Raw genomic sequence first — 19,077 nt, forward strand, 5'->3', positions numbered from 1 at the left:
CTCTTGCATCTGACGACTGAGATTGAGTTAAACTACTTGCGTCGGCCTGCCCTAAGTGTGAAGAAGAGCGTTGTGAGCTTACTTCTTGCACTTTCTGCTCTTCATACTGCCATTGTGCTGGACGGTTCTTCTCGTCTAATTCACGTGGCGACACAGCTCGTTGAAGCCTAAGTGATGAAGTGCTTTCCTCCCCTCCATAGCTTCTAGCACCCCAGCGTGACTCTGTATCACTCGACGTAATGTGGTCTGTTGATGTCTCGAGTTCGATGCCCGAAATTTCTGTAAGCTCCGGAGTGAACGCATTGACGACCGCTACCTGAGACTCGACCGGTGAAGGTGAAGAGCTACTTCGACTCAGTTGCACTCCTCTAGAATCATTCGAATCGTCAACTCTCGTCCCTGTTTCCTCCAGTGCATTTAATAAATCGTTATCATGTCGAAGATTTTCCACGTCAAGAGTATTTCCTACGTCGGATGGGCTCACCGAATTCCCCCCTGGCGGCGTTATTTTGCCCTCCTCAAACCCACCAGCACTGACAGCCATATTAAGCTGATAGTTTGCTGAATTTCTGCGAGTTTGTATCATTCCTGAGTCGGTTTTGACATCAGTATTTAAATTTTGAGCTGCGTCTTCAACCCCTTGTCTTTCAATCGACAGTTCTTCGTGCTTTGCAGCGTCGTCTGAGGCTACCAGCTCACTGCTCCCAGTACCACTAACTTGCTTTGCTTTCATCAAAGCCCCAAAAGTTGCCATCGCCTGCCGAACAAGCCCTTGATTGATCTCAGACTTCACCTGATTCTCCGCTTTAAACCGCTCCAACGCTTTCTGACGCGTCTTCTCCATTGGTACCCACTCCTTCTCGATCATCACATTCACCACTTGTTCACATTCTACCATCTTTGACAACACGTCTGTGGGTAGCCCTTCCAAATGGCCATGCAGAGCCTGCTGGATAATAGGCAAATTGTCCTCGGATAAGCGAATACTCTTCGGCGGAGCACCAAATCGACGCGAAAACTGCTCCAGTTGCTCGAGGCAACTGGCAACACGCTCTTTAACTGCATCTTCATCATGCTGAAAGCGACTACGAACGTATTTGTGTCGAGAGATCGAGCTGTAATTTCTCAAAACTGGAGCATTACTCGAAGCTGCATAAAGTGCGGCGCTAGTGAGATAATCCAAAACAATGGTTAGAACGTGAACCTTCGCTTAGCTTCGCTTACAACTGACATGGTTACCTTTGAGCACGTTCGTCAATAGTTTCAAGAAGAGCTTGAATGTTGGACTGTTGAATATCATCGGGCACGCGATCATCCGCATTCTGCGTAGCTGATTCAAGCAATTCTACCTTTTCATCGGCAACGCTACCGTCAGGACTTGGCGACTCATCTGAAATCAGTTCGGGGACGGCGGAGCTAGATACTGGTTCATGATCTAGAGCTAGGTCTTCCATTATGCTCACCTGCGCTTCGGCATCTACGAAAAGTTTCGATTCGTGCAAGAGCTCGAGCGTTTGACTACCCACCTCTTCGTAGCTTACGACCAATGGATCTGTCCCCATGTCCACACCAACTGGAGCACTTGACTCAGTTAACTCGACGTTTTCAACAGATAAATGACTGCTTGGCTCGTCCGTCTGCACAATCTCATTAACGGTACCAGGCTGTTCCGTTTGAGAGCTATTATCTTGCTGCACAACAGGTGAAGGCTCACGTGTCAACGCCAACTTATCCGCTAGCTCTTTCTTCTTTCTTAAGGCGGACAAATGTAAGGCTTGGACCTGCGCCAGCTCTTCTCTTGCCACTGCCAGCTCGGCATTCACAGCTTCAAGTGTTTGCTGTAACTCTCTGATCTCCATCTCCGCCGCGAGTAATGTATCGTCATTACTACGCGGTAAGTTCGTAAGCATAACAGCTTTAGTAGAAGCCCCCATCATCTGCTTCTTCGCTGTGAGGAACTCGGTCTGCTGCTGTAAATCCGCCAGCTCATCCTCCGCTTTCTGTTTCTGCAAGCAAACTTCATGAAGCTGTCGCTGGGATTCTTGTAGCTGCTCAGTTTGCAGTCGACTAAGTCGCTTTTCCTCCGCTACTTTCGTTTCGGCATGTAAGTTTTCATACATTTGCTTAGCTTTCTGTGTCTCCTCTTGAGCAAGCAACCGTAGTTTCTCTTCATGCTCGTGTAGCGCTTTCTCCATTTGTTGCACCATCTTCTGCATCGCGGCTTCGGGGGATGGATACGTGTCATCATTTTTCACTGTTTTTTCCTTCTCTTCCACGTCGAAACGTGGACTCGCTTTGTGCTTCACGGGCGTCTCCACTTCTATACGTTCGTTTCTATGTCTTCTCACCAGATGCTTCTCCAAATACACAGTCGACGAGAACATTTTCCCGCAGAATCCACACACACGAGCTTCCTGCACTGCAGGGCTCGCATTCTCTAAATCTTCATCATTATTCTCCATCAAAGCTCGTCTCTTTTGCTTCGCTCGTCTCTCCGATATCAGCTCCGTTAACAGCGTCTCAATCGTCGCCACTGCCGATGGAGAAGCTCTAAACGACACAGCAATAACGACACAGCAATAAACCAATAGAACATAAACAGCGCTCAAATGTTTAAAGAAACTGCTAAAGAAAAACATACCCGTGAATCTGCAACAGTTTCGCGATATTTTGCAGCACTTGATGCAGCTTTTCCACCTGCTTGTCACCAACCCGAGCCTTGGATTTCCACTTCTGCGTGCTCACCACCAGCTCGTCTCGCTCTTGTTCCACCTGCCGCAGCTCTTGACTCAGCGATTCCAGCACGTCGCCATCTCTCGCTCGCATATAGAGCAGATATTCCATCGCCAGCTGCAGGACGCGCACGAGGAACCAGGCGTCGCGCGTCGTCGGGTCTTTCAACGTATTGGGCAGTCGCGCGAACGTTATATGAAGTGCGTACGGCTCCAGAACAGCCGGATCCCCTCGACGCACCACATCGGACACATCCAAAGCTCCTAGAAGCCGCCAGTTAAGCTTCTCGCTCCGCTCTCGCCAGCAGAACCTTCGCATACTCGCGAGCCAGTTAAAGAATAAGGCAATATATCTGATATCCTCATTCGGGGGTAGGTAAAGTTGATGTACCCATTTCGATTTTAATGCTTATATTCGGTATATTGATTTAAGACTACATGCATTACCCAATCATAATTTCTGGTTGTATTGGCTGGTGCCAAGTTCATCATTCCAGAGCTCTTCGCACGTGCATCATGGCTGCGCTAGCGGCTTCCTCGCTCAATGGCGTCAAGATCTACAACTTGTCGTCCGGCAAGACACTGCCTCAATGGCTAGCCGAGAAAGGTGGCAGTCGCAAGGCACTGGCCAAGGACGAGGACTACCGCCGTCGTGTAGAGTTGTTGCAGGACTTCCACTTCCCTGCTGGCTCCCAGCGCGTGCGCATGTCATCGGACGGCAATTACGTGGTAGCCACGGGGATGTACGCTCCATCGGTTAAGGTTTTCGACGTGCGTGACCTGAGTCTCAAGTTTGAGCGCGGGTTGGACGCTGAAGTGGTGCAACTGGAGGTTCTATCCGCCGACTTTGGCAAGCTCGCATTCCTGCAGGCAGACCGCTCCGTGGCTTTCCACGCACCATACGGCACGCACTACAATATGCGTATCCCTAAGTTCGGTCGTGACATGACGTATCACCGAAAAAACTGCGAGCTGTACGTCGCAGCATCAGGTTCCGACGTGTATCGTATTAACCTGGACCAAGGCCGCTTCGTGGCTCCGTTAGAACTGCAGTCGCAGTCCTCAGCGGCCAATGTAGTGCAATTAAACCCCATCCATCAGCTGCTGGGCGTCGGCTGTGACGACGGCGTCGTGGAGATGTTCGATTCGAGAAGTCAGCAGCGTGTGGGGAGTCTGGACGTCGCTGCATATTTCGCAACCAACTCGAACAAGCAACTGGAAGTCACAGCGTTAAGATTCGACGACGACGGACTGACGTTTGGCGTCGGCACGTCCGAAGGACAATGTCTACTGTACGACCTGCGTTCGTCGCGTCCATTACTGGAGAAGAACCACCAGTACGGCCTCCCCATTGTGAATCTGCAGTTCCACGACTACGCACGTAAGGTGATCTCGTCAGATGCTAAGGTGATTAAGATCTGGGATCGTCGTGACGGAGCCGTGTTCACGAACGTGGAGACGCCTGCAGAGGTCAAGGATGTGTGTGTTGTAGAGGGTGCACAGGGCAAGTCCGGTGTGTTGTTGGTAGCTGGAGAACAGGAGCGTGTTATGAGCTATTACATCCCTGAGCTGGGCATCGCTCCGAAATGGTGCTCGTTCTTGGATTCACTAACGGAAGAGCTGGAAGAGGAGGCACAAGCCACAGTATACGACGACTATCGCTTCGTCACTCGTGCGGAGATCGCTACGTTCGGACTGGATCACTTGGTGGGCACTCCACTACTCAAGGCGTACATGCACGGTTTCTTCATGGATGCTCGACTGTACAACAAGGTCAAGGCTGCGGCCGATCCGTTCGCGTACGATGAGTGGCGCAAGAAGAAGCTCAAAGAGAAGGTCGAAGCCAAACAGTCCAACCGTATCACCATCCAACGTCGACTGCCCACGATCAATCGTGCTACAGCCGAGCGTATACTGCAGAACGATGCCAAGCGGAAAAAGAACAGCAAGGAAGGAGAAGAGGAGGACGAGACGGACAAAAGCTTCTCGAATCCTCTTGGCGACGATCGTTTCTCGCGTATGTTTACGTCCTCGGACTTCCAAGTGGATGAAGAGAGTGACACGTACCGTATGTTGCATCCGAATGCTGCTAACACCAAACAGCGCAAGCAGGAAGACATGGACAGTGACGCTGGTACAGACGATGCGGAGGAAGACGAGGTGGGTGGTCGCTTTGCCCGTGTGGACGACAGTGAAGAGGAAGAGATTGAAGGCCGAGCGAGCGACGAGTCCTCGGACGAAGAGGAAATTGAGGAACCGAAGCGCGCTGCGCCGAAGGGCAAGCGGAAGCCTGCACCCAAGTTCTACGAGATCGCAGAAGGCGAGAAGGTGGGCGACCTCATGGCTTTCGGCTCGTCAAGCGACCGTGCTGCTCAACGCGAGAAGAAGCAGTTGGCCAAGTTGCCGCTTGCTGAGCGGTTGAAAATGCAGCGTGTCACTGAGAAGGAACGCAGCGCCTTCAAGAAGGAAGAGACGGCAGGTGGAGGCTACATGCGTGAGATGTCCTTCGTGCCACAGGCTGATTTGCGCAAGCAACAGCGTGCACGCGAACGCGCAGCCGGCGACGCGGATGATGGCGACGCAGCATTTGGCAATGGGAAGCGACGGAAGAAACGCGGCGTGGGCGACCTGAAGCTGTCGAATCCTGGGCGAGGTCGTTTCCGTAGATAATCAGCATGCATTCCCAATAGAATTGATTGACAAACATTGTTTTTTATTGCACTGGAGAAGCTCTATACATTGCGTATGGTGAGTGTCTTACTGGAAACAATCGTGGAGTACATCGCAGAGCTTGGCGGTGACTGGGTACGCTACTTCTCTAAGAGAAGTTCTCTTATTACTGTGAAGTGTAGGTTAAGACTAATAACGTGTTGACGATACTAGGCGGCATCCTAAGTCTACTTTCGATTGCTGGTTGCTACAAAATGTTGATAGTCCAAAATCAAACACAATCGTATCTTTTTTGCAGTCTTTTAGTGCCGTAGATAGAAAGAGTTGAAGTACTTCGTGTACCCATTGACGACGTCAATGAGATCTTTTTTTGGCCTCATTCGTCAAAAGATCGTCAGCGTGCCAAGTTCCATTCGCAGCTATGATTTACTACGACGCAGCTCGGCTGTGGGGTGTGTTATTGCGTTGGCACGGGTCTGCACTGAACGGTCAAGCGCCGATCCGAGCGCTGCACATGGCGCTGGTTGCGCTGGTCGTCGCGCTGTTGGATCACTACTACGTGTTCATGGTGACGACTAGCAAGTCGATTGCGTTCACAGATTCGCTGACCGTGTTCAACACGTTCCTCGGTCTTGTCGTTTCTTTCCGATTGAACTCGGCTTTTAACCAATGGAGATCGGGTATGGTCGCAATGGGGGCGCTCTCAGAGGCGGCGAGGGACATCGTCGGCTCTGGGTGTGCGTATGTGAGCACCACGATCAAAGAGGAAGTGAATGAATACGCGAACGACGAGGCTAAAGCACAGAACAGCGATCAGATTGATGAAACCAAGCCGCGTCCCATTTCGCGGGATATTTTAGAGAAATGCACATTTTTCACCGAGTTGCGTCGTCTGGTGTTCCTGTACATCACCATCGTATTCCACGACTGTCGTGGCCGAGATGACGTAGACAAGCTGATGGACTTGGGTGTACTGACCAATGCTGAGTATGACGAACTGTTTGCCAGTGGCTCGGAACACAAGAAGGGAGAGGAGATCGAATCGTACTGCGATTTAGTGCGTCGAACACCTCACAAACTACGCGCTACCATCACCGAACTATGGCTTAAACGACTTGTACAGGTGGCAGCTCAGTGTGGCCATTTGACACCTGGAAACGCCAGTACGTTGCAAGGCAAGATTTCTCAATTGCCCAATCTGTACACGACGGTCTTCCACATCGCCAACGTGCCGATCCCGTTCAATTACATGCAATATCTTCAGTTCTTGCTTGCAGCGTACATGCTCCTCTACATGTTTGTGATCGTGCCAAACTCGGGACTATACACACCCATTTGGGTGTTTCTATGGGGAACATTCCTCTTTATGGCCGACGAAATTGCGATGGAGATCGAATGTCCCTTTGGTTTGGACGCTAACGACATTGATTTAGAGGAAAGATTGCTGCAGATCGAGGAAGAACTGACGGTTCTCGTCCGCAGCCAGTACTACTTTATTACCGGTGGGTCCAGTCTATGCTTTACCGGTGGATTGTGGTGCCAAGTGCCGAACGCAACGAAGGAATCCACGCCTGAAATGACGAAGTCGTTCTCGTTCCACCAAGGTCGCTTGTCTCCGTCGAATATTGCTACCGTGGAGAAACACATGCTGCCAGAGATCAACGAGTTCACTGCTTTGATCGAAGATTCTGCAAAACTCAAAAAATTCCAGAAGACTGCAAAAAACTCGTCTGGAAGTAGTGGGTACGGATCGATGGCTTCTGTGATATAGTGGATAGCAGTCTAGCACAGTGCACATCCAAAAACAAAGGTGATAAGCTCTTACAAGTATCGTGCCTGTTTCTTTTGCATTAACTGTTTCTTTTTTTGCATTAAGAGCCCTTAGTGCTAAGCCATAGTAGCGGCTGTTCCAGGTATCGTGTCCAGCTCGCTGTAGTGATCCCAGTGTGACATCTCCAACGAAGCAGGCGTTATGGTGTCGACCGTGCGCTCTGAGGCAGGTTGAGACTGTTTCCGAAATCGAGAAGACTTAGTAAGACGTTGTCCTAGCAGTCGACACTGACAATCTGGTTCGCTCCGTGGTCGTACGAAGCTGAAGGACGTTCGAGGGTGGCCCCCGTTGGATCCACGAGCCAGCATGGGAATTTGTGACTCATTTTGGCTAAATGAGCTGCTCGAGCTCTCCACGCTTGCATCGAAAGCGAAATAGTACCGCGCGGTAGCACTGTTCTCAAAGCTCTTGGAATGGTTGACGTGGTGCAGGACGCTAGAATCCATCAATGCATTGCCCATGCGAATCCCCTCAGCTGGACACCTTACAAACCGCTGGTCGATCATTCTGTCGACGATGAATGCTCCGGGGAAGGCGAGTGTGTGGTGAACACCAGGTAATCTTGAACTACAAGTAGATTCATTCATGACGTCAAAGAATTCGCTTAGCCCGCTCACTATATCGAGAACCAGTCGCGAGCATAATTCCTCTTGGATTTCTTCCAACGCAGCGACAATTTGTGTTGCCGAAGGACGTAAGCGAGGATCACCGTGCCATGAGCGCTCAATTATACCACGTAGTCGCGAAGGCGTATTAGTGCTTAGTCGGGGACGCGCACCATGTAGGACTTCTTCAATTACTTGCACATGATCTTCATTTGCTCGCGGGTACTTATCACCACCTGGATGTAAAATATCCCACATCGTAACAGCAAGTGAATAAACATCAGCCGCTTCTCCATGTACACTCAGCTCTCCTTGCTCAATGATCTCGGGTGCTGTGTATGCTGCCGAGTTCTTCTCCATGTGCATCCTCCACGGTGAGTCAGCAGTCGAGTCTGTTGTACCCATCGGCGAATCAACAACCAGTTTGTGCTCAAATTGTTTATTCTCCAGAATGGGTACTTTTGCTTTTGATGCAACTGTTCTTTTTTTTCGGTTCACACTCCTTGATTCGCCAAAATCCGATAATTGCACGTTGCATGCTGCATCCACAAGGAAACTTGTTGGCTGGATGTCGCAATGAACTAAAGGGGGCCAGAAGCTGTGAAGATAAGATACAGCACGAGCAGCATCTAGCATCATTCCGATATTAATCAGTAGTTGCTGTCGAGCAGGGTGAGCATTTTGCCGGCGAGCTTGATCCGCCAGCGTATCGGCCAAATTTCCCTGGCAGAGCTGGAAGACGAGGCAAATGGTTGGCGGTGCTACACACATTCCATGAAATTTAACGATGTTGGGGTGATTCAAAACACTGCACATGGCTGCTTCGTGCGAAAATGCTGCAACAACGTCGTCGGAGCAACTTGACGGTGCATATGCCTTGACAGCGACGTGGGTTTTCATCTTGAGCATACCTTGAAATACAGCTGACTTGGAGCCCACCCCAATCTGCCGAACGAGTTCCAGATATGCGAAATCGATCACACACTTTCGATTCATTTCAATGAGCACGTGTATACCGTTAGAGGAAATACGCTCGCTCAGACCATTTTCCCGCTGAAAATAATCCTGCAAAGCACACGCTCGTTGTCCGACTCCTCGCCAATACTCGGTGTCTGCTTTCAACACTCGCCACACGACCAAAGGACAAAATGCAACCCACGATAGTATCGCAAAGAGAACATAGTGGCTATTACGAGCAGTCTTTGGATTCGTGGCGAATATCACCACTAGAACCATGAGCGTGTAGAACACGAAGGTAGCGAAACACAGTTCTCGAATGATTCTCTTCGTAGCTCGGTTTGGAGGCTTGATAAATGCGTACAGAAATGGGAGCATTAACAAGCCTCGCACAAACTGAAGACCAATCGTAAACTCCTTTTGATGATTTGGAGGCCCGAAATTCGTCACCACCCAAACATACAAGGTGGTGTAGTAGGATAGAATCAACGACAGTCCCACTGCTCGCTTGACGGCTGGGAATGACAAGCTTTTCTCGAACATAAGCATCAGAACGGTCACAAACATGAACTGGTTGCCGGAACAGAACGATTCAAGTATGACCGGGGAGATGAACACGTCGAAGTAGTCTGTTGCAAACGCCACCACTAGAAAGACGATGTAGGCACCATTGATAATTGCCATCACGAACAGTACAGGTTCGTATGCCGGTAAAATCACTTTTCTCGCTGCTTCTACGTTTCCTTTAAATGCCCCTGCTCGATTCATCCTTATGTGCCAAATCAATCCCACACAAAGCAACCAAATCGTCATGAATCCTGCCAAGATAAACACCATCGTTACCCGCATGTGCTGTCCGGCATTCTTCAGGGACTCTCGGTCACCGATAATTGTCTCGTTCCCGACAGTGTGAGCGAGAAACCGCTCCACATATCGCAGAGTTGCAGCAGACCCCATGATCCCAAAAACTTGACCTGATGAGCGCTTAGTATTGAGTTGAGAAGTGACAAAACGAGGAGCCAGAATTCCTGGAAGGAACGAGCGTTTCACAATAGACCACCCGAGGCTTAGTGGGGGCACATCTTACCTGATACTATCAGGCTGATAGGCGCAGCCCCAACAGAAATAACGGCGTTCGATAGTTTAAAAATAAAACGACCCCGTGCGTTGCCCAACTATTTCTGACAAATATCTGCAGCAAAATAAATTACAGTGTCGTCAAATACCAGTGTACATAAAGAATAACACTTGAAACTCTTTCATGTAAAATTCACAAAACAAAGATCAGCACTCGCACTTGATGCGATCGTATCGAGCGCAATCGATCAGCCGTCGAGTTCAGCAATGATAATTTATCATAGATAAATCCTCCGAATGGTCGAGCCCAACGTACACGCTGGCGTTAGATTTAAATGTTCAATCGCGCATATGGCGTCGTCGACTTAACTTACAAGATTATAGGTAGAAAACGCAAACTTCACAGGAATAAATCAAGATATTAGGCGTTTTCATTTCTACGAACCTGTCGATCACCAGCTTGAAAACTTCTTGCTCTGATCAGAAGCCCTCTTGACTAAACTTAGCTTCAATTGAAGACAGCGCGTTCCATGCAGATGAGTATTTTTGCAAATGCTACCGGCAATCATTAAATACTTACATGGATATTGGGTTTTGTATTTATAAGTGCTGACCACAGCTGCGAAAATTTTTTTTGGTGAGTAGTAGATCATAAATTTTTTAAGAAAAGCTTTTTTTTACTTTTTTAAATAAAAAACAAAAAAATGTTTGAAATCGGTTTAATAGTGTACTATTTGTTAAAAAACGTATTAAGCTGGTGACTCAAGTCATTTATATGTTGCAGCGAGTGTTGGCTCGCGAGAATGTGGACGAGCGCAGGCGTGCGTTATTTCGCTCTGGCGGCATCACAACGCACCGTCAATTACTACAACGTCCTCTTTGGGATGTCGCTCATGCTGTGGACATGTCGGTTCGCGAGGTGGAGGTACCGCAATTAATAAATTCGACCTGTAGCAAATGCATCATTTTCACATTCGTGTTGTGCAGCAATTGATGACAAAAGTATCGCTTCGACTGGCCCCAGCAAGTCGATCGGTAATGATAAGCTCTCAATTTATTGAGCATTAAAGAGTGTGCAATTGGTTGCTGAAAAATGTGCCATACCGTCAGGCCTTCGATCTCTTTTTGGAAAGTGCCAATCATCCGACATTCCTGCGCACAGGACTGCCAAGCATTGATCAGGCTTTGAATGGAGGTCTGCACTGTCGAGCACTATCAGAGGTGAGTCAATTAATGCTCTAAGTGCGAATGCAGCTGACGAGATAACAGTTCGTGGGCACTGCAGGAATTGGCAAGAGTCAAGTGGCCATGACACTTGCGGTGGTGTGTGCAATGGATTATCCGAACAACGGAGTCGTGTTTTTCGACGTTGAGCACAATTTCAGTGCCAAACGGTTCGTTCATTCATGTATGGTGGCAATGAAGATCGATGATGCTGTTTTCCGGGTGTAGTTTGTTGCAGATCACCATTGCCCGCATCAAAGTGACCCAAGCTGGTCAAGAAGATATCAACGAGCTAGCTGCTGCTGTTATCAAACGTATTCGTGTCGTGAAGGTCAACTCCATCGCAGCTTTCCTTTCCAAGTACAGCGTCTATTCCAGGTATCTTGAGGAAGTAGACCATTCTAACGACTTTTGCAACAGATTCAAGGAGATGGAAGATGCCATGCATTCACTTAAAGCCAAGCTTCTTATTATCGACTGCGTGACGACGCTCTTCCTGAAGGTTGTTTCTTTCTCGTGTCTTGTGGATATCAGTCCACGCTATTAAAATCAATACCTTGTGATGCTAGGCCGACGACCTAACACATTCGCAGCGCCAGCATGAAATGTTGAGGATGGCAAGAGACTTGAAGTGAGCGCTGCAAGGCGTAAGCTCAATCTACTGCTTTCGGAAATCTTACGGCAAATGCTTGTCTTTTAGGTTATTCGCAGACACATACCAGGCGTTCGTTGTGGTCACCAATCGTGCAACTACAGTAGACGGCGAAGGTAGGGATTCATCGTTTGTCGTCATTTGTTGCATTGATATTTCTTAACACATCATGTTGAAGATGGACTGTACACGAAGCCTCAGCTTGGTGATAACTGGGCACACTGTGTCACCACTAGGGTCAGTTATTTACTCTTTTTGTCAACCCTCGACATCTCTTAAAGTAGTTTAATACGTCGTGTAGTTCATCATGGAGCGACATTCTCTCTATCACGCGATGACCATCGTCAAGTCTTCCGTTGCAGGATACGTCGTTCAACCATTCACAGTCAAGGTATGCAATCAGTTCACAATATCTACAACAGGATCAACTTCTAACTGTCGTAAGTGTAGGAAGGCGGCGTAGAACCTGTAGAGGAAGATGAGTCTTCTCGACGAGCATATTTTGACGAGTTCGACATCCATGACGACTTACTAAGCGACCTGGCAATGGCTACATTGCCTACAGTTAATCCAGCGTGCACACTACGCTCCACACAGCAGAGTAACGCTGACGATCCCGACGCAACTCAACTGATGACTCAAAGCGACAACGAAGCGTCTGAATCACAACAAGATCAAGTGCAAGAAACGGAATCTAGCAGCTTCGATATCGTTTCCGACTCCAACTCGGAAGACGAGCACGACTCGTTCCAATGGGGCGTGGTAGCTGAGGAATAGAGGGAAATACCAGTAAATAAAAGAGTATACACGAACCCTGATAGTTGATCAACGCCGTGTCGAAACATGGCGGGAAGCTTAGGAGGGTGTATTTAGTCCGACGCACGTCCAGCAACTAGCAACGCTTACGCCTTAAGAGCGTAGCGGCGCTTGGGGTAGTACGACTCCTTCCTCTGCTGCTTGGGGGTCTTGAGAGACTTCTCGTGCTTCGAAAGCTGACGACGGATAGCGCGCGTCTGCTTGCGGCGCAGGTCCAGGGGCACGTGCTTCTTGCTGCCCAGAGCGGCACGGAGCTTGGCCTTCTGGTTCTGGTTGTACACCGTCAGGACGCGAGCGATCGACTTGCGCACCACGCCGATCTTGCTCAGCTTGGAGGCAGCACCGCCAATGACCTTGGCCACGCGGAGCTGAGCCAGCTCCTGCTGGTAGTCGTCAAGCTGACGCAGCAGCTCAGTCTTGCTCTTGGTGCGAAGCTCGTGCGCCTTGATCTGGACTGCAGCCAATCAAAACAGCAACGTTAGCATCTATTTCTTCACTTAAATCGGTCGGAGACGGGCAGCAAGGCCTATAAAGCGGACAGGCAGGTGGCGGTGACTTTTAAGCGGTAGTGTCCTGTCCTGTAGCGTCTGGAGATCTGACTAGTTGCTTCCCTGTTCCTGCTTGTTGTCATTTTTGTACAACCACAGTCGACGTCTCTGCCGCCACCTGCCTGTGATTTTAGCGCCATCGCTGTTGTCCGTCTCCTAGTATTTCCAAGCGAAAGGACCATTTGTCTTACCCATTGTTTCCTAGTTGATGCGAGTAGCTTCGAACTTCCCTTTTGTTGCGTGGGCGAGGCAAATGGAGGCGGCTCGGCAGGCCACTGGTTGGCTGAAAGAATGATTGGTCGCTGCTGGTGTCTTATTTTGACTACCAGATCACAACTGTCAAGCGACATTCAGTCAACATTTAATCGTGTATCTAGGAAGTCAAATAGTACTAAGTACGAGTTGAAGTTGTAAATCATGGCACCTGTCGAGCTTCCTCTTCCTCGACGTCTCGCTGGTCCTTAGTCATAAGCAATTGCAGCGTCGCCTCCTTTAAGCTCATCAGTTGCAGTAGTTTATCCCGTGCGAGTTTGGCGTCTCCAGAGCTCTCAAAGCAATTGCTCACCACCTGTACTACATAGACCTGGAGATCCTCGTTCATACTAAGCAATTTCTTGGCGTGAGGCTCGAATCCGCCGTCCTCGTGCAAATCCATCCAACTGAATAGCTTGACTACTGGCCAGATAGCTTTAGTTGGAGATGCAGAGAGGAATTTCTGTGCCTTCTTGCCGCCAAACTGCCGGTTCGTAGCCACCTTGTCTTGCCAGAAGCGAGCGTCGTCGATAGCCTCCATCTCGCGCTTCAAAGATGCAACTAAAGTGTCCCCATCGTCTGCATACACGCTTTTTGATATAAACACAATGGCACTTCTCCGTAATTCCAGCTTAGACTTGCCCTTTGGTTGGAATGGATTCAACAAGGCAACAAGTTTGCTTCTAGCCAGCTCCACGCGCTTCTCCAACTTTTCTCGCTCCTCGAGCTCCATGCGTTCAATTAGTTCCATCGCTTTGGGTGGCGTTGACACCCGTCGATTCAGTACAACATTCCAATACTCCATTCTCTGCGCTCGCTTATCATAGTCGACAACCCATGCGTATTGTGTGATACGGTTGAACTCGATCGTTTGCAAATACAACAAGCGCGCCTTTCGGACAGCAGCTTCCAAGATTTGTGAGACTTTGACTCGGAAATCTCGCGTGACGTCCATAGCTATTTGTCCTGGCGATTCGTACGCTTGACGCAAGGCGCCGTCTTGGAAAGGCACAATGTCCTCATATCGAACAACTGCAGATCGGTTGGCTAAAGGGACGAAAACTAGCACACTACCCGTGAGAATCAAATTCTGCGTCGACACAATCGTTCCTACACAATTTTTCCATTCTCCCTTGAGGATTTTCACTGGTTCGTCGTAGTCACACCACGTTCTGACAGCTTCCAGCACTTGGGCCTTTTTATTCTTACTCCAGTGCTTCTTACCTGGCTTGGACGTATCCACTGGTGGGCGCTGCAGGAACAGAGTACGTTTGATGCTCTCAAAGCGTTCATGACGCGCTGCGATCTCTTGCTTTGTGTCCGACTTTAAAGCCGATGACACACCAAACACAGCTTTCATCTTGTATACAATGGACGCCCGAACTTTATCGTCCTTTTTCCGCTGTGCCCGAGCTACTTGTGTCTGTCGTACTAGCTTCATGTATGCCTTCCCGGATTGACGCACAACGAACGATCGAATCAGCGCTTGGATTTTAGCCGCAGCGAGGTTCTGTCGCTTGTATTCCTCTTCTTGCTGTCGTCTCTGTTCTTCGCGCCGTTTCTTCCGCTTTTCTCGGTCTTTTTCGACGTCGACACTCCTCTTTTGCTCTGCTATCTGTCGAAGAATGGAAAAGTAATTCAAGCGATGGCAGTGATGGTATTGTCGCTCTCCTTTAGCATGGTACGAGCTCATACAGCGCTTGCAGAAGACATCTAAACAGGTCTCGCAAGACCATTGAGCTACTCGGTCAGAACACTCAACGCACATAACCACCAAAGCTTGGAATTTGTGTTGCTTCTCCACTGTTTGATCTCCATCCAGCTTACTTTTTTCTTTAACGTCATGGCCAGATATTGGGTCTTTACGTTTGAGTAGCCGTTTGTGCACATGGGGGAAGCAAACATCGCAGAAAGGAACCTTGCCATTGCCACATTGCAGACACTCTCGCGTCGCCGTTTCCGACCCACAGTGACTGCACTTTTGAATCTTCCGCAGTTGATGTCTCTGAAAAGCTACTCGAGGTTTGTGGTCTCTGTCAAAGCAGACTTTGCACATGGCATCTTCACACTCGACACAGTAAACCTCCGCAGGGACTCTAGATGCATTTGGATTCGTGCTGTCTTCGTGTCGTTCACAGAGAGCGTGAAATTCCTCACCAGGAAAAGGTAACGGGACACCCTTGCTGCAAACGACTCCTTTCAAGAAAACTGGTCGCTTCGTCAGAGTTCTCCCGCTGATTATGTGCTGGAATTTTACGGCACGTCCAGTATGATCGATGAACTCAATAAACATACTAGCAAGCATCGCCTTTAGCTGCAATCGAAACTTATAGCAGCGATACGCCAGTTGAATTGTTGCAGCACATTTACTCCGATGTTTCTGGATTTGTTGCTCACGGAAGATGACCACGAACGCCTCGTGTCTTCTCTTAGTAGCGATGCAAATCGCGAACCTCCGCAGTATCCTCTCGGACCAAAGTAATCGCTTCGTGCAATGCGATTCCAGAAGTTTCCTGTATTTTCCATTTTGAATCGTCTATGGAAGTACAAAGCGGTTCATGAATCGAAGAAATCGCTCGAAGTCATCGCCAGTATCAACAGGCTCTGAACCTTTGGTCTCCTTGTTGATACTCGTGTCCGCAAATTTCTCTTTCAACAGCATCAAAATGGCTTTGTTAAATCTTGGAAACGATATCGTCTTTGCCTTAGGTTCTTTCATTTTCGCGAAAATGACGTCGGCATTCTGCATTGGGAAGTGAGTCTTGTGAATAAAACCATGCGGAAGAGCCTTGAGAAACCTTGCGAAGTGAGAGTTGTCCATTTCCACTAGGTTGCCTGAAGCAGTTCGAAAAACCTCCTGCCAAACGCCGTCGTATCCTTTTCGCTTCCACTGCCTTTTCGCCAGGTCCACAGTATACAGCACACGATCAACACGAAGTTCCTCCTGTGTACTGCCTTCCTTGTCGTCTGCGCTTTTTACTGACTTAAAGATGAAGCTCTGGAGTAGCAATTCATCCTTAACACGTCTGCGAGTCCTTTCCTCGAGGACTTTACCCACTGCACTCTCCTCCGCTAAGAGCTGACGACGTCGAACCACTGCTGACAGCATTACTCGTCCAACGTATCGCCGCGCTGCTCGCTGAATAATTGCAGCTTTGAGACCGCGGAAACGCTGATTCTCGATATTTCGTCGAGCCCTCCAACGTGCTTGGATTCGACTGAGCATCTTGAGAGCATACCTCGTTTTCAGGAGTTGACTTCGCGTTTTATATCCTCTCCACAGTTTTTGAATCCGCTTCGCGCTTCGGTCCTCCATCACTCGCCATGCATAAGCTCGTCCTCGGATCCCTCGAATCCGCTTTTGTATGCATATAGCTGCTAGTCTCCGTTTACGATTGCCTTCCCGTCTTGTTCTCTCCTTTTCCTTGGCTTTCTCGTACCGAAGACGCTTGCGTATCTGCTTTCCTCTCCATCTGGCCTGCACTTTCCTAGCAGCTTGGACTTCTCGCGAACTTGAAACATCAACTGGTTGGAATGGACTGGACTTGAGCAACGAGATTTGGCCCCATTTCTTCTGTAGTGGAGTTGGCACGAGAGCGTTTGCCTTTCTTTTGCGACGCTCTTCCTCGATTTCCTCTAATATCTCGGTACGTCGATCAATGGCTTGTTGCTTGCGTCTCCTGAGCTCAATTCTAGAAGTATACGATCTCCAGGCACACTGAACAACGACAACGGCTGCCTGAACGTCACGTCTGTGCTTGGCTACCCATCTGCGAGCTTGTTGGCCTCGATAATGTGCTTGAACCTTGAGTATCTTTCGTTTATCTCTTTCAAACGCAGCTCGTCGACGGCGTAGCACTAGGACTCGTCCTTCCAGCCACATGCGAACAGCACGCTGTATAGTTATCGCAGCTCCAAGCATTAGTGTACTCTTCGCTCTCGCAGCCGATTGAAGAGCTTGTTCTCGACGACACTTGTCGACATGAGCGATTTTACTAAGCAAAACTCGCCTTCGCTTGGCGATTATCCGTCGCGCATGCTTCTGAATGCAAATGGCTGCTTTTTCTCGGCGTTGTCGTCGCAATTCGCGACGTAGAGTTAGCCACTGAGTGCACAATTTCCTCCAAAAATGCTGAATACAAAGAGCAGCTTTCTCCCGAAGTGCCTCACGTGCACGTGCATGACGAAGCGCGTGATTTCGTATACAGCGAGTTATTGTACAGGCTGCTTGGTGCTGTTTACTGGTAAGTAGAGCGAGAAAGTTCTCTTGTCTGTGCTTGAGCTCCCTTCGTATTCTTCTTCGCTTTATAAGTTCACGTTCGGCACTTATTTGTCGCCACCAGCATTGAAGACGGATGCTCGACAGTGTCCACTCTTGTTCTCGCATTGCGAGGGAGTTTTCGTTCCAGCGATTCATTCCTAGAAACAGCAACTGGTTTGTCAATCGAACTCCAACGCGATGCAATAGTTCGGCAGCTCGCTGATGAGCTGGCGATGCAAATTTCCCCAGCCCAACCGCATAGATCACATCCAGCGGAATCCACTGCTTAATTTCAAGGATAGTTTCCTTGACTTGAGATGCTGCCGCCCCATATTGCGATTCCAGCTGAGTTTGTTCCTGAATTAATCTGTTGAAGCTGCGAGAGCGCCTCGCTATTTTGTTTTTGCCTGAAAATAACTCTTGATTCGACGTCTTCACTATACCACGTTTTGTTGTTTGACCATCCGTCTGCTTAAGTTCATCTGCCTCCTGTGTATTAACTGCCTCCTCCACTGGCTTTGCAGGTAGCATTGCTGCACGGGTATTGGTCTCATTCTGTGTAGTTAGCGGCTTAATTGCACCGTACGACCTTTTCGTTTTCCGTTTTGACGCCACCAGAGAGGTTGATTTAACCATGTATTGTAGGTCCATCGGTTCAGGTGAGAGGTAGGCTACTGCATTTTGCCGTCGAGCTTGTTGCAGCCGCTTCCTTTTCAGCTCACGATAGAAATCTTGGAAAAACTCGGGACGGTCCACTGAGCGCTGAAAACTCTCAATTTCACGCATCTCGGTCTCGCAAGGAGGAGGCAGCTGAGCAAGTCTACGTCTCGTTCGAGGCGACATCGTCGTCAACAATGGCAGCACTACATGAGAAGCTCTCTTCATTGCAGGATTTGCAACATCGATCGGGTTTTCAATCTCAAGAAAAGGATCGTCGTTCCCGTGCTCTTCGATTTGATCCTTTGAATCTACCAGAGCCTTGTCATCTGCCTCACCGTCGATATATCGGGCCTTATTTTCATCTGCTTCAGTACCTCTTAGCATTTCTCTCACCATATCTGGCTGGTTCAAATACTGGGTCACCGAAAGTGGAGGAAATGTTGCCTTCTCAAAGGAAGGCACACTGTCTTCCTCCCGAGACAACGGACATTGAGGGGCTATCCGTCTATTTTCCCTCTCCAAACTCTTTCTATCATTTGCGCTCTCGGTATGCTGAATGGCATTGCTCTTGCGATGCCGCAGCACTGTTGCCGACTTGTTCAGCACCTCTCGCCATTGCTTCGGGTTGTAGACCGCACAGCCGTCGATGGCCGCTGCTAGCCGCACAAATTCTCCAGTAGTGGTATTGTATGCATCGGAGTGTTCTCTCTTACTCAGTTGGCGGCGTATTGCGCCCTCGTCGCGCCGGTATGTCGCGACTGCTGGCTCCATGCTCACATTGAAAACTTCAAC

The 19,077-nt window shown here is 49.1% G+C and overlaps 7 protein-coding genes across 7 annotated transcripts; 3 read left to right on the forward strand and 4 right to left on the reverse strand.

Moving 5' to 3' along the window:
* Positions 1-2,625: 2,625 nt before the first annotated feature.
* Positions 2,626-3,051, reverse strand: PITG_07295 (uncharacterized protein; the record flags this gene model as incomplete). The annotated part of the gene is made up of 1 exon (XM_002905181.1): positions 2,626-3,051. One exon carries the CDS (start codon positions 3,049-3,051, stop codon positions 2,626-2,628), a length of 426 nt encoding a protein of 141 aa, XP_002905227.1.
* A 197-nt stretch (positions 3,052-3,248) lies between these two features.
* PITG_07296 (nucleolar protein 10, putative) lies at positions 3,249-5,402 on the forward strand (the record flags this gene model as incomplete). The annotated part of the gene is made up of 1 exon (XM_002905182.1): positions 3,249-5,402. One exon carries the CDS (start codon positions 3,249-3,251, stop codon positions 5,400-5,402), a length of 2,154 nt encoding a protein of 717 aa, XP_002905228.1.
* Positions 5,403-5,791: 389 nt separating this feature from the next.
* Positions 5,792-7,173, forward strand: PITG_07297 (uncharacterized protein; the record flags this gene model as incomplete). Its single annotated transcript, XM_002905183.1, has 1 exon — positions 5,792-7,173. One exon carries the CDS (start codon positions 5,917-5,919, stop codon positions 7,171-7,173), a length of 1,257 nt encoding a protein of 418 aa, XP_002905229.1.
* A 274-nt stretch (positions 7,174-7,447) lies between these two features.
* On the reverse strand, positions 7,448-9,644 carry PITG_07298 (protein kinase; the record flags this gene model as incomplete). The annotated part of the gene is made up of 1 exon (XM_002905184.1): positions 7,448-9,644. A coding segment is annotated over one exon (2,193 nt), but the record flags the coding sequence as incomplete, so codon positions are not given.
* A 1,003-nt stretch (positions 9,645-10,647) lies between these two features.
* PITG_07299 (uncharacterized protein) lies at positions 10,648-12,644 on the forward strand (the record flags this gene model as incomplete). Its single annotated transcript, XM_002905185.1, has 12 exons — positions 10,648-10,797; positions 10,860-10,907; positions 10,983-11,093; positions 11,142-11,266; positions 11,325-11,456; positions 11,517-11,598; positions 11,666-11,727; positions 11,797-11,864; positions 11,927-11,985; positions 12,050-12,139; positions 12,199-12,507; positions 12,603-12,644. 12 exons carry the CDS (start codon positions 10,648-10,650, stop codon positions 12,642-12,644), a joined length of 1,278 nt encoding a protein of 425 aa, XP_002905231.1.
* Positions 12,564-13,360, reverse strand: PITG_07300 (60S ribosomal protein L35; the record flags this gene model as incomplete). The annotated part of the gene is made up of 2 exons (XM_002905186.1): positions 12,564-13,018; positions 13,304-13,360. The coding sequence occupies 2 exons, from the start codon at positions 13,305-13,307 to the stop codon at positions 12,651-12,653; spliced, it is 372 nt and encodes a 123-aa protein (XP_002905232.1).
* A 167-nt stretch (positions 13,361-13,527) lies between these two features.
* On the reverse strand, positions 13,528-17,751 carry PITG_07301 (uncharacterized protein; the record flags this gene model as incomplete). The annotated part of the gene is made up of 3 exons (XM_002905187.1): positions 13,528-15,159; positions 15,253-15,900; positions 15,964-17,751. 3 exons carry the CDS (start codon positions 17,749-17,751, stop codon positions 13,528-13,530), a joined length of 4,068 nt encoding a protein of 1,355 aa, XP_002905233.1.
* Between the last annotated feature and the right edge of the window lie 1,326 nt (positions 17,752-19,077).

This window comes from Phytophthora infestans, genomic scaffold (assembly GCF_000142945.1).
Source record: "Phytophthora infestans T30-4 supercont1.10 genomic scaffold, whole genome shotgun sequence".
In the NCBI taxonomy this organism is placed as follows: Eukaryota; Oomycota; class Peronosporomycetes; order Peronosporales; family Peronosporaceae; genus Phytophthora; species Phytophthora infestans.